The following is a 10,745-nucleotide window of genomic DNA, read 5'->3' as shown; positions in this document are numbered from 1 at the left end:
GTGCCTGCAAATCCAGCATCGAGTTTAGTCTGAGATATCAATTCTTCTTTACACTAAGTTAAACCTCTAGTATATTAAATCAGTCTTTACATAAGGCTAAGATTCCCTTCATGAAATTCAAATGCTGAGTACTCCTCTTTAAGAAGTCTCACTTAAAGAGATTAAATACTGTAGCATCCACAAATTACAAAAGCACTCAGAGATTTAATTATTAACTAGAGATTATTACTCCATTAAGGATGTTTCATGCACACATGCTACACTGGATGTTTGCACAGTTTTAAAGGTTGGCAGGAGGATCTAAAAGAGTATTTCTTTAAAAAACAAACTCCTGATTCTTATCTAGTAGGCACATATTTGTGGTAGCTACCTCTTTATCCTAATAGAACAATGTATTTCAATTAAGTCATTGAGTCCTGCAGCTTTTTCTCTTGTTAAGCTCAAATGACAGCAAAAAAAATCCCCAAAACCAAAACCATAAGAACATAACAGTTCAGAGAGTCAAAAGAACTTTCTAAAGTAACAATTCTGAAAGCTTCTTATCCTTAAATTCTGAATTCCTTATAAAACTGAGGAAGACTCCCCCAATTTTGAGAGGTTTTGGGAAGTGTGCCCCCAAACTGGGAGGAGGGGGGGAAGTAACACCAGGCCAGTCAGTCACATATCAAAGTTGGAGGCTCCCAAACAGTGCTCTGATGATTGTACCAGCTTGGCTCTGTCCTGGCTCTTCAACTCAAGGACTTGCTCACTGACCTCATGGAGCTTTGGACACCACTGGACAATAGGAAATCACATGTCAGCTGTGCTCCTTCAAATTATCTACAATTGATGATATAATTTTTCATTTTTTCTGCAATTACACCTTTTCTCACACCAAGATACTTATAGAAGTCCGCCTCAAAAGAAATCCCAAACAAAAACAAAAAATCACCCCCCCAACTAAATCCCCAAAATTTTAACCAGATGACACAGCTGATAAGCATTAATAAAACATCTCTTTGGGAAAAATCATGGGTTTATTAATTACATAACCTTTTTCCTATTAAAAAACCAAATTATTTTATTTTTTTTTCCTTTTGTAGAGGGGTAGCTCTGTGCAACCCCTTGCTTAACAGAAAGTAACATTAACAAGGGACTCCCACGTTCCTGCCTTGGTGCTTAATTGCATCATATTAGAGCTCAAGGGTCTAAGGCTTTCAGGTGCAACATATTTTAAAGCTAGAGGGTAAGAACTCTTGTCTTAAAGAACCTCCTAACCTTTACTATATAAATAACTTGAGCCCATTAAGTTATAGAATGAAAAGCAGGTCAGAAATATCCCTAAAAACTGTTCTAAGTTTTTCAATGAGAAGATTTTTCTGCTTAGTTCAAGGAGCAGAAATAAATAAAACAGCAACAAAAAAGCCAGAAACATAGCATTTACCACAGCATACTTGAAAGACCAAAATAAAACCACTGATATTATTCACAGAAATGATCATTTGGAAGCCTCTTTATTTTTTAAGTGCTAAAATACTATACTGATACAAATACTAATAACATATCCTGTCTCCAAAGGGTTCCACCTATTTCTGAGAAAGCAGGGTGATGGACAGGGACATGAGAAGTTACATACTTTGAACGTGACAAGGGAGGAGAGATAGCTTAATTTTATTAAATCTTCACAACACCAATAACCTCCAGTACAGTGGGTTTCAAAAATTACCCCAAAACACGAAGTTTCTTTGACATAAAACCAAAAACTACCCTCAGTACTGCATTTTTCCACAAGAGGACACCAAAATAATAAGAAAAATAAGTTGTACAGAAACGTAGAACTACCATAGACCATTCGTCTTCGTTAGCCAAGTAGAACACTTTTCACTTACTATTTTGCAGCGAAGTAGGCAATAATTACTTTTCTACTAACGCGCATTTTAGTCATTCTAGTGATTCTTACTTGGCTTTTAGTGTGTCTCAGGCGGCACGAAAAACAGATATATTGAAGCTTGTCCCAGACAAAAATCTACCCTTTCGAGCCCCGTGCCGCACCCGGGGCAGCGACATGGGCGCGCTCCCTCCCCGCTCGCCTCCCGCTACTCCATTTTCACGGAATCACAGGATCCTTTGGGGCTGGAAAAGACCTCTGGACACCACCGTGTCACCCAGACCAAGCGCCACGTCCAAGTCTTTCCTCAAACACCTCCAGGGAGGGTGACTCCAGCACCTCCCCAGGCAGCCCGTCCCGCTCAGTCACCCCCCACGCCCCCGCGCCGCGATAACGTGAGGGGGGGCGGCGGCGGCGGCCGAGCGCCATCGCCGGCCCCGGGGCGCGGGGCGGCTCTGCCCGCGGGGGCTCCGCGGGGGCTCCGCGCCGCGGCTTCTGCGCCGCCCCTCGTGCTCAGTCAACAACCGCGCGGCCCGGCCGGGCGCGCCCAGCGCTGGGCGAGGCTCTGGGCGAGGCTCTGGGCGAGGCACCGGAGCCGGAACCGGGACCAGCCACAGCCACGGCCGAGCCGAAGGCGCCGAGGCCGGCGGGCCCGGGGCGGGACAGCTCTCGCGAGAGGCGCGCCGGCGGCCATTTTGGCCATGGATTGGCGGCGGGGCGGGGCCGCGGCGCTGCCCGCGGGAGCGGAGGAGGAGGAGGAGGAAGAAGAGGAAGAGGAGGAGGAAGAAGAAGAAGAAGAGGAGGAGGAGAAGGAGGAGAAGGAGGAGGATGAGCCGCGGGCGTCCCCCCGCCTCCCGCTGCTGCTGACGACGGCGCTCGGCTCAGCCTGCTGCGGGCTTCGCGCCGCGCCAGCGGCCATGGTGCCGAGCGAGGAGAACCAGCTCGTCCCCAAGGAGGTGAGGCGGCCGGGCGGGCGGGCGGCGGCGGCCCCTGCGGCGGGCGGGAGGGAGGGAGGCAGGCCCGGGGTGCCGGCGCCGGCCGCGGACGGGGCGGAGGAGGCCTGGACCGGCCCCGCCGTGCTCTTACGCGGCCCGTCTTTGTGCTGAGAGCAGGGGGGAAGGGGCCGGCGAGGGGAGAGGAGGAGGAGGCCGGGGCCGAGCGCAGGGCCCGGGCAGCCCGAGGGCTGCACCTGTCCGTGCCCGGCATGCGGGCCCGGCCTGCGCGGCGGGGCCGGGCCGTGTCACGGGGCCGGGGGCAGCGCGGCCCCTCCCGCCGGGCGGGCTGGGCCCTGCGCTGAGGGCAGAGCTGCGAGCGGGCCCGGCGGGCTCGGCCCAGGGGAAGGGGCCGGCGATGCCGAGAGGCCACCACCGAGGTGCGGGGCCGCCCCGACCCTCCCCGGGGCGCCCGCGGTGGGTGCCGCGGGGAGCGGGCCGAGCAGCGGGTTGTCTCCTTTATTCTGAGCCCCTCGCCTCCCCTCTGCTGCGGGGGAAAGGGGGAAGGCTTGTTTTTGGCCACGGGGTAAAGATAAGAGGCTGAGTGAAAGAGGAAGGCGAAGGCTCTGTCCCGCAGCGATAGGAGAATGACACGTGTCAAGCAGAGCGATTCTGTGCAGGGGAAGGAGTGCGGGTGATGGCATGGAATGTTTGGAAACAGCTGCTCCTACAGTGCTATCAGCAGAAACTTTGTTTCCCGAGCAGGTAGCCTTACGCATTCAGCCAACTTTTCTGACAGTTTTGCTATTCCTGGTAAATTACTCAAACCCTTCCTGTTGTTTTTTTGTCAAATGTCAGCGTTTACGTTTACCTGTTCTGTGGTGTGTTCTTGAGGGAGGCTTTGTCAGGCAAGGGCTTCGATTTTGTGGAGTTTAGCAAAACGAGGTGCTGGTCCTTAAGTGATATCCTTGAGCAGATCTATGAAACAAATAACAATAGAGAATTTTAGAAACAGTTTTCATGTCCGTGCAATTGTACAGGTGTGTATGTAGGACAGAGGTAACTTCACCTCTTGTTTTCTTTCTTAAAATACTGAGGTTTAAAGGACTACATTTAGTCTTTATACAGGAAACAGAAATCTCCAGAACCTTCAAATAAGGGATGGAGTGTAGTAGCTAGTATACTTAAATATTAGCTTTTAAACAAAATCTCCAAAAATGTAAATCTAAGTATAGAAGATATAGTAGCTTCTATACTTAAATATTTCGTTTTAAAAACAAACATAGAGACAAAGGAGAATGGCAGGAGAAACATTGTGACAGTAGCTGTAGTTAATAGTAACAGACAAGGTATTTAACAGAAGCAGCTAGTTGAGGCTGTTTCTTTAGTTCTGTGTATTAATAGTATCCCCCTTGGCTTTAGGGTTGTATTCGGAATATATGCATGAATCAGATGTGTATTTTTAACTGACTCATTGGACAAGGATTTTGAATGCACTTTTATCTGTAGGGAGGGAAGTGTGAGTAAAGGGAGATGAATATATGTGATTATAGATGTGGATATCTTGAACAAACAGTGTGAAATCTATAAACTTTGTGCATTGATAATGCTGGAGTGAGTCGCTTTTTCTCAGCAAGTTTTCTCAAGTTCTTTATTGTGTCCCTGTGCATTTTTTAAGTAAACTAAACTGAACAGAATATTAATAAAATCAAATTGAGGAAGAAAACAGATGAACTATTTGTGTTAAGTCCATCTGGTTTTTTATATACACGTATATACACACACACACATTGTAATAGAAGTTTGTCTTGAACTTTTTCAATGTTTTTCAGTATATCCTCATTTTTATTTTAGTGATATGAAGTTTAACAAATGTTATGCCATAACATTCACATTAAGTCCTTCTGAGAGTCATTAATAGTCTCACTGCAGAGAACACTGTGAGTTATGGGTAAACAGAATTCTCCAGGTCTCAACAGCCTTCTTCTAAATATTCCTATTGTGCCATTAACAGCAGCTGGAGGCAAAGCAGATCGTTTGGAGTTTCAGTTCTGCTCTTTAGGGATGGAGAAAGGATTATAGTTCACGATTTTTGTCCTTTCCCAGCAGGCTGAGTGGTATCACTTGTATCACTGCCTTGTGCTGTTTCGAAGATTAAGCTGGGCTGTGAACCAGTGTCTGGTTAAGATGAGGACACAGCCATCTTTTTCTTTACATTCCAGGGTAAAAGAGCAAGAAGAAATGTAATGTGGTGTGCTTTAGGCCGATTTAGGGAATGACTAATCATCTAAGGGAGTGAATGGCAAAAGGATTTTGGTTCATGTGTGCAGGTGATGCCTTGGTAGATAAGTAGCAGGAGGTGTCTTTAACATTACCAGCCTCTGTGTGTTGGAATGGAAAGATAAGTGTTAGATTGATTTTAAGTCTTCAGTTTATGTTTGTATTCATATTTTTGCTTATGCTAACAGGAGCTCAGCTTGCTGTTTTTGAGGTCTATTGTATGGATTTTTTCATTAGCTTTTGTAAGGAGTAATAGCATGTTTTCATGGATCCAAAGTGCTAGTAGTTTCACTGCTGCACTTAGAATATCTTTTATTAGTCTCCTATGAAAACTTTTCTTTTGGACATTGCATAGCTTCAGCTGCATCTCTGAAGTCAAGGTAGTCAGGGTCTTGTTATTTTCTCTTGCTCATAACTTTGGCATAAAGTTCTTTTCCCTTGGGAACAGATGGATTAAAGCAGTTTCTAATAAGCCAATGTTGGGATTTCTTTTTATATTAAGATTTTTGCCCAGGCTATGCAGGCATTTAGTACACTTGTTCTTGCATCCCTACTGCTGCCTAATGCTTTCCCAACTGTTCCTGTAGTTGTGTGACCAATAATTCCTTATGATGTGGGCAATGAATCCCTGATCACTAGATGTGGAGTTCACTGTGAACTGGTCCATGTTCCTTTTCCTTCCAATCCTCAATCTCTTTGCCCTCTTCATCTGAAAGATAAATAATTCAGTTTAGTTTTATTTTTTATCCAAGAAACAGAAGGCATTGAGTAACATACAGAATATTGCTGCATCCTGGTAGTAAAATCTGAGCATATTCTGTAAAAACTGCTTTATTAATAGGTGTCAATTTTTACCTCTTTCATCTAGTAAAACAGTAATCCTGGAATGATAATGGAAATAAGAAAATGGTACTGTCAGAAGGGAAGACACACCTTTGGCTTTCAGTGTTTCTTACAGGAAAAGTTAACTTGAAACTTATTTTGGGCAAATCTACTTGAACTAGAAAACAATAAAATTTTGTCATCAATGCAGTTGATGACAAAGGTGCCTGTATGTGTTTACTGGTGATATAAGTGAACTTTACTAAGGCTTATCTTGAAAATCAAGATGCATCAGAACTTGGTGAATATTGGTCAGAATATAAGAAATCTGTTGTACTCTGAGGTTTTTTGAAGTGTCTGTGCCACTGATTAAATAAATGCTGTGCAGATACTTTTTCAACATGTTCCAGCATGAGCTATCCAAAGTACACCTGTCAGAATAAATATATATATATATGCTTTGTACTTGCTGCTATTAAATCAAGCAAGGTAGTGTGAGTTCTCCCTCAGCTAAACTAATGTGAGTCTTTTCATCCCTACACTAATGAATCCATTTTAATCTTCTGCATTGAACAAATCAAATATGTTTCTTGATGGATATCGTTCTGACTTCCTCATTAGAAGAGCGGGAATCTGATTAAGATATTTTGCAATTCTGTTCAGTAAAGGGATGCTGTTCTTTTCAATGATGATGACATCCTTGTTTTTTCATTCCCATGTATTAAGAGGTTCTACAAGTGGTTACAGCTTGCATAATTTATCAGCTTTTCTTGCTTTCCTTCTCATGTGCTGCACTGTACAACAAAAAGGTGTGATTGTGACAGCTGGAGATTGTGACTGCTTCATGAACAGCTATTTTGGAAATTAAATTTAGGAAACACACAGAATTCTACCAAATAATTTGTTCCTTGAAAACAGACACTTTCTGAATGATATTCAGGTAGTAATTTAGTTTGGTGGATAGGGCTTGAGAGCAGAATGCAAAAGCTTTCCTTGCTTTGTTTAGGCACTGGGCTTCCCAGTCACAGTTTACCTTGCCTTGCTATGTACATCTGGGTATTTAATCTGCAGTCTAGAAAGATGATCAGGATAATTAACTGACAGCACCTCGAGATCATCTGATGAAGAGTTTTTGCCTGAGAGGTACCAACTACCTGTTGGGTAATACTTGGTGTGCTGGAGCCTCAGTCTGTAAATGCTGCTGGCTCAGTTACTACTCAGTAGAACAATCTGACAACTAAATAACATACCACTTTGTTTTTTCCTGCAGTAATACATTTTGAACATCACCACAAACCATAAAAGCCGTTTTCTCTGTGATTTGTGCGTCACTGGTGATTAAAGTTTCTAAATCAAATGCGTACAGTAGTAGAAGTATAATCCTTAATTTTTTTTTGCTGTGCAGCTTCACACTGCTGCTCAAACTAGTAATGAAGTTTTTCCTAAGCTGTGAAGTATTTATTGGGAGGCAGAGAATACTTTAGAGATTTGTCAGGGTTGTGTTCTACACTCCTTTGAGCTCAGACTTTCAGTATACAACAGAAAAGTTTCTGGCACTTTGCTTGTCGCCATTATGAACTAAAGTCCACTAATTCTATTTTCTGTTGGTTTTAAAACCTGTGGATTTAATCAATGCAGCCCTGCATCATAGTTTTAAAATGTTAGTAGAACCAACACACAAATACTGATGAAAATCATTATTATCCAACCTCTTTTTGCTGATAGAATGTGTTGATATTAATATAAGATTAAAAATTGTGGACACTTACTGAAATAGAGCTGTAATTTGTGTCACCTTTGAATTACGTGTTTTAGTCTTGTCAGAATTAAAGGGGGGAGTGGGGTATTATTTTAGATGTTTCCCTCCATACATTATTGTTGGTACTGTAATGCACTACATTATCTAAAAACATTCATATATCCAGGCACAGCTTCACTCTTTCTGTTGTATTTGAAAATATGTTGGGTTTGTGTAAGAAAGTAAGTGTGAAAGTTATGTCTCTAGAAAATTGAGCAGTTGAGCTATGTGTACATGTTCAGCCTTCTTATTCAGTTTGAAAAAGTTTTTGATTCCTTTGTGAATGCTTAAGGTGATATTTTACACTTTACCCTTTGAGAATTAATATGGTATACCATCAGGTGAGCTGCCTATTTAGCATGTTATTATTTTCTTGTCTTGAACAAAATATTTTGAAAACAAGGTCATTAGTAACCAAATAACTGATTATTGTAAGCTCGTGATCAAATGACAACCTACTTGACCACAGTTTCAGGCATTGCAAAAGGTGTAGTGTTTTCTTTGATTCTTTTTGATATTTGGTATGTCTTCAGCTTGCACTGAGCAAATGCTCTTGCACAGCATTGGCAGTCGAAATAACTTCTAAACAGGATGTTGGGCATGTTCTAAAAATACTGAGGGGTAAAATTGGTACAGATCACTTGATTCAATATAATGTTTGAGATCATGATCACAAGGATGCTTTAGGTGCTTCTGAAAAATGCCAACAGATTATTTTAGGTTGGCAGTTCTGTGGATAGCTTAGAACTGGTTATTGTGCTGCAGCTCGGGTGTAGCTTCTCAATAATCACATGTGATGAAAGCTGCCTCAGTAACATGAGGAATTTTGTCAGAGAACTGCAGGAGCTAAAGGAATGCAAGGCAGGTGTGCTGACTGATTTGTGTAGGTGTTGTGCTGAGATCAGTAGTAATGGAGGAAAGGAAAAGAAAAAAGCATCAGAGAAACTTTCAATAGAGTATCTGGGTTTTGTAAATAAAGTATTTTCATCAGTTAATGTATGGAAAAATCATCTAGGTCCTTTCTCATATACACATCTTCATATCTCTTCTTTCTGTGGAGACACCATGTCCCAGAGTTCCGTGTTCTCCCTGCAGCCCTTTGTGGCAATGGTAGCAGGCAGAGTTTATGCCCAGGCTTCCTGGGTGCTGACATTCTGAACTGTCCCCTTCACTCTGCACATCACTGCTGGAGAGCTACACAAGAATCCCTGCTAACACACCTCACTGGTCATCTTCTGTTTTCCCAGCTACCCCAGCGGTAGCTGGGCAGTTTAAAATTAGAAAGTTATTAAAGAGTTTAAAACTACACCTGTAGTCATGTTTTAATCTCTGAACTGTACAGGGTTTTAACTTTCTAGCATACATGTCCATTGGTGATTTCGGAGGGAAGTAAACCTTTGTTTCAAAATTGTCCAAAAAGAGAAAGCTCTTCTTAGTACTAGTTTTGGTCAGACTTTTAAGTTGGTTTTATGCTAGTGTTACCTCTTTAATGCAATCCAGCAGAAAGTCCTTTAGAATATTAGCATAGGAAAATGTTTCCATAAATTCATGGTAATTCCATTCTGGAAGAAATGGGGGACAAGTTCATCCTCTATTTCTGTGCCTCTCCATAGGAAACAAATGTTGTGATTATAGGTTAATATGTGAAAGTGTAGTAAGGATCTCATAGTGTTCTTGCAGATATTTCTTTTTTTGAAGGAAAAGAATGAGCATGGTGATTAAGAAGGTGGAGAGAAGATGCAAACAAAGGAAGCTGTATAAAGATGAGGCTGTTTCAGATCTGAATGTAAAGGTTATATTGTCATGAATTAGAGAGGCTGGCCGATAGTTTGCAAGTATAGAGAGCTTCATTTACATTTAATTCCCACAATTATTTTAGTGAGCTTACAAAAATTCTTGCAAGTTGAACAATTCAGGATGAAAGAAAATACAATCAGTTAAAATTATAACCTTTAGGAATAAGAGAGTGATATACTCAAAATGTCCAGCGGTTAAGAGAAAACTATTTCAATTTAATACTATTCTCTATTACTCCTTAATTTATTAACAGGGATCTGTGCTAGAGTTCTTGTGTGATCTATAGGCATGACCAGGAAATATTTGCACTCTTTTGTTATTGAGAGTTGCTACCTTTGATTTTTATTTTTTTTTAAGGGAAGTAATTAATTGTGAATCACCTTAATTTACCATATTTAAAAGACCATTAGGAGATAAGTGTAAGAAGACTGGTTCTTCAGGATGTCCTTAGTAAGACATATTTAAAGTCTTTTAAAATATGAAAAATAGCTTCTGTGAAACTGAGAAGTGGGTGTTTTGGTCTCTAGTTCAGCTCTCCCCAGGTATGTGTCCCCTCACACTGTGTCCTTTTCTATAGTCTCTGGAATGCCCTCCAGGCATGTACTTGTTTCTGGTCCCATCACAACTTTTTTCGTTGTTATTTCTGCTCTTTTATAAGTGTTTCTTACAAATGACCCAGTAGTACACAACAGTAGGAGCAAGCTCTCAAAGGTAAACTGTAGCCTCATAACACACTCTTTATTTCTGAGGCCGAGGGTTATTTTTGGACATATTTAGAAAGTTGGAAGTATTAGACTTTGAAGTGTATATGTATTACAAAAATAACTTGTCTAGTTGACAGCTGGCATGCAACTCTGCTTCAGTGAGGTAGCAAACACTTTTAATTGTTTTTAACTGCAATTTTGTTACTAAAGAAGCATTTCTGAGGAGGTGGTCTTTGAGAACAATAAGGAAATCCATGATCTACATGAGGCAGAGAAGAGAGTAAAACATGTACCCCCATTTTCCAAAGGGAACAAGATCACAGAGGCCCTGCTACAGAATTTATTTTGTACCTCTTTTCTTCTCTGCATCAGGAAAGCATTTTCCCTTCAGGAAAGCATTTGTATGTTCACTTAGGCAGGGACATTGGGCTCAGTATGGCCCAGCTTCCTTCTGGGATCTGCAGCAGGCTGGAAAACACAGCAAGCATGGCACGAGAACAGAAGCAATGGGATTGATGCAGTAATGACACTTTTTGCTCCTCAGG

At 42.0% G+C, this 10,745-nt stretch overlaps 1 protein-coding gene across 4 annotated transcripts in view; it reads left to right on the top strand.

The window, feature by feature from the left end:
- The first annotated feature begins 2,440 nt into the window (after nt 1-2,440).
- USP47 (ubiquitin specific peptidase 47) overlaps nt 2,441-10,745 on the top strand; it is a 52,988-nt gene continuing 44,683 nt past the window's right edge. For all 4 annotated transcript variants that reach the window (XM_064657299.1, XM_064657298.1, XM_064657297.1 and 1 more), the window contains exon 1: nt 2,441-2,823. In XM_064657299.1, the coding sequence (XP_064513369.1) occupies nt 2,569-2,823 (255 nt within the window). In that variant the 5' untranslated portion in view covers nt 2,441-2,568. The remainder of the gene's footprint in view (nt 2,824-10,745) is intronic.

Source organism: Pseudopipra pipra, chromosome 6 (genome assembly GCF_036250125.1).
Source record: "Pseudopipra pipra isolate bDixPip1 chromosome 6, bDixPip1.hap1, whole genome shotgun sequence".
Classification (NCBI taxonomy): Eukaryota; Metazoa; Chordata; class Aves; order Passeriformes; family Pipridae; genus Pseudopipra; species Pseudopipra pipra.
The sequence above is the reverse complement of the archived record's forward strand: the minus strand, read 5'-3'. Positions and strand labels throughout refer to the sequence as shown.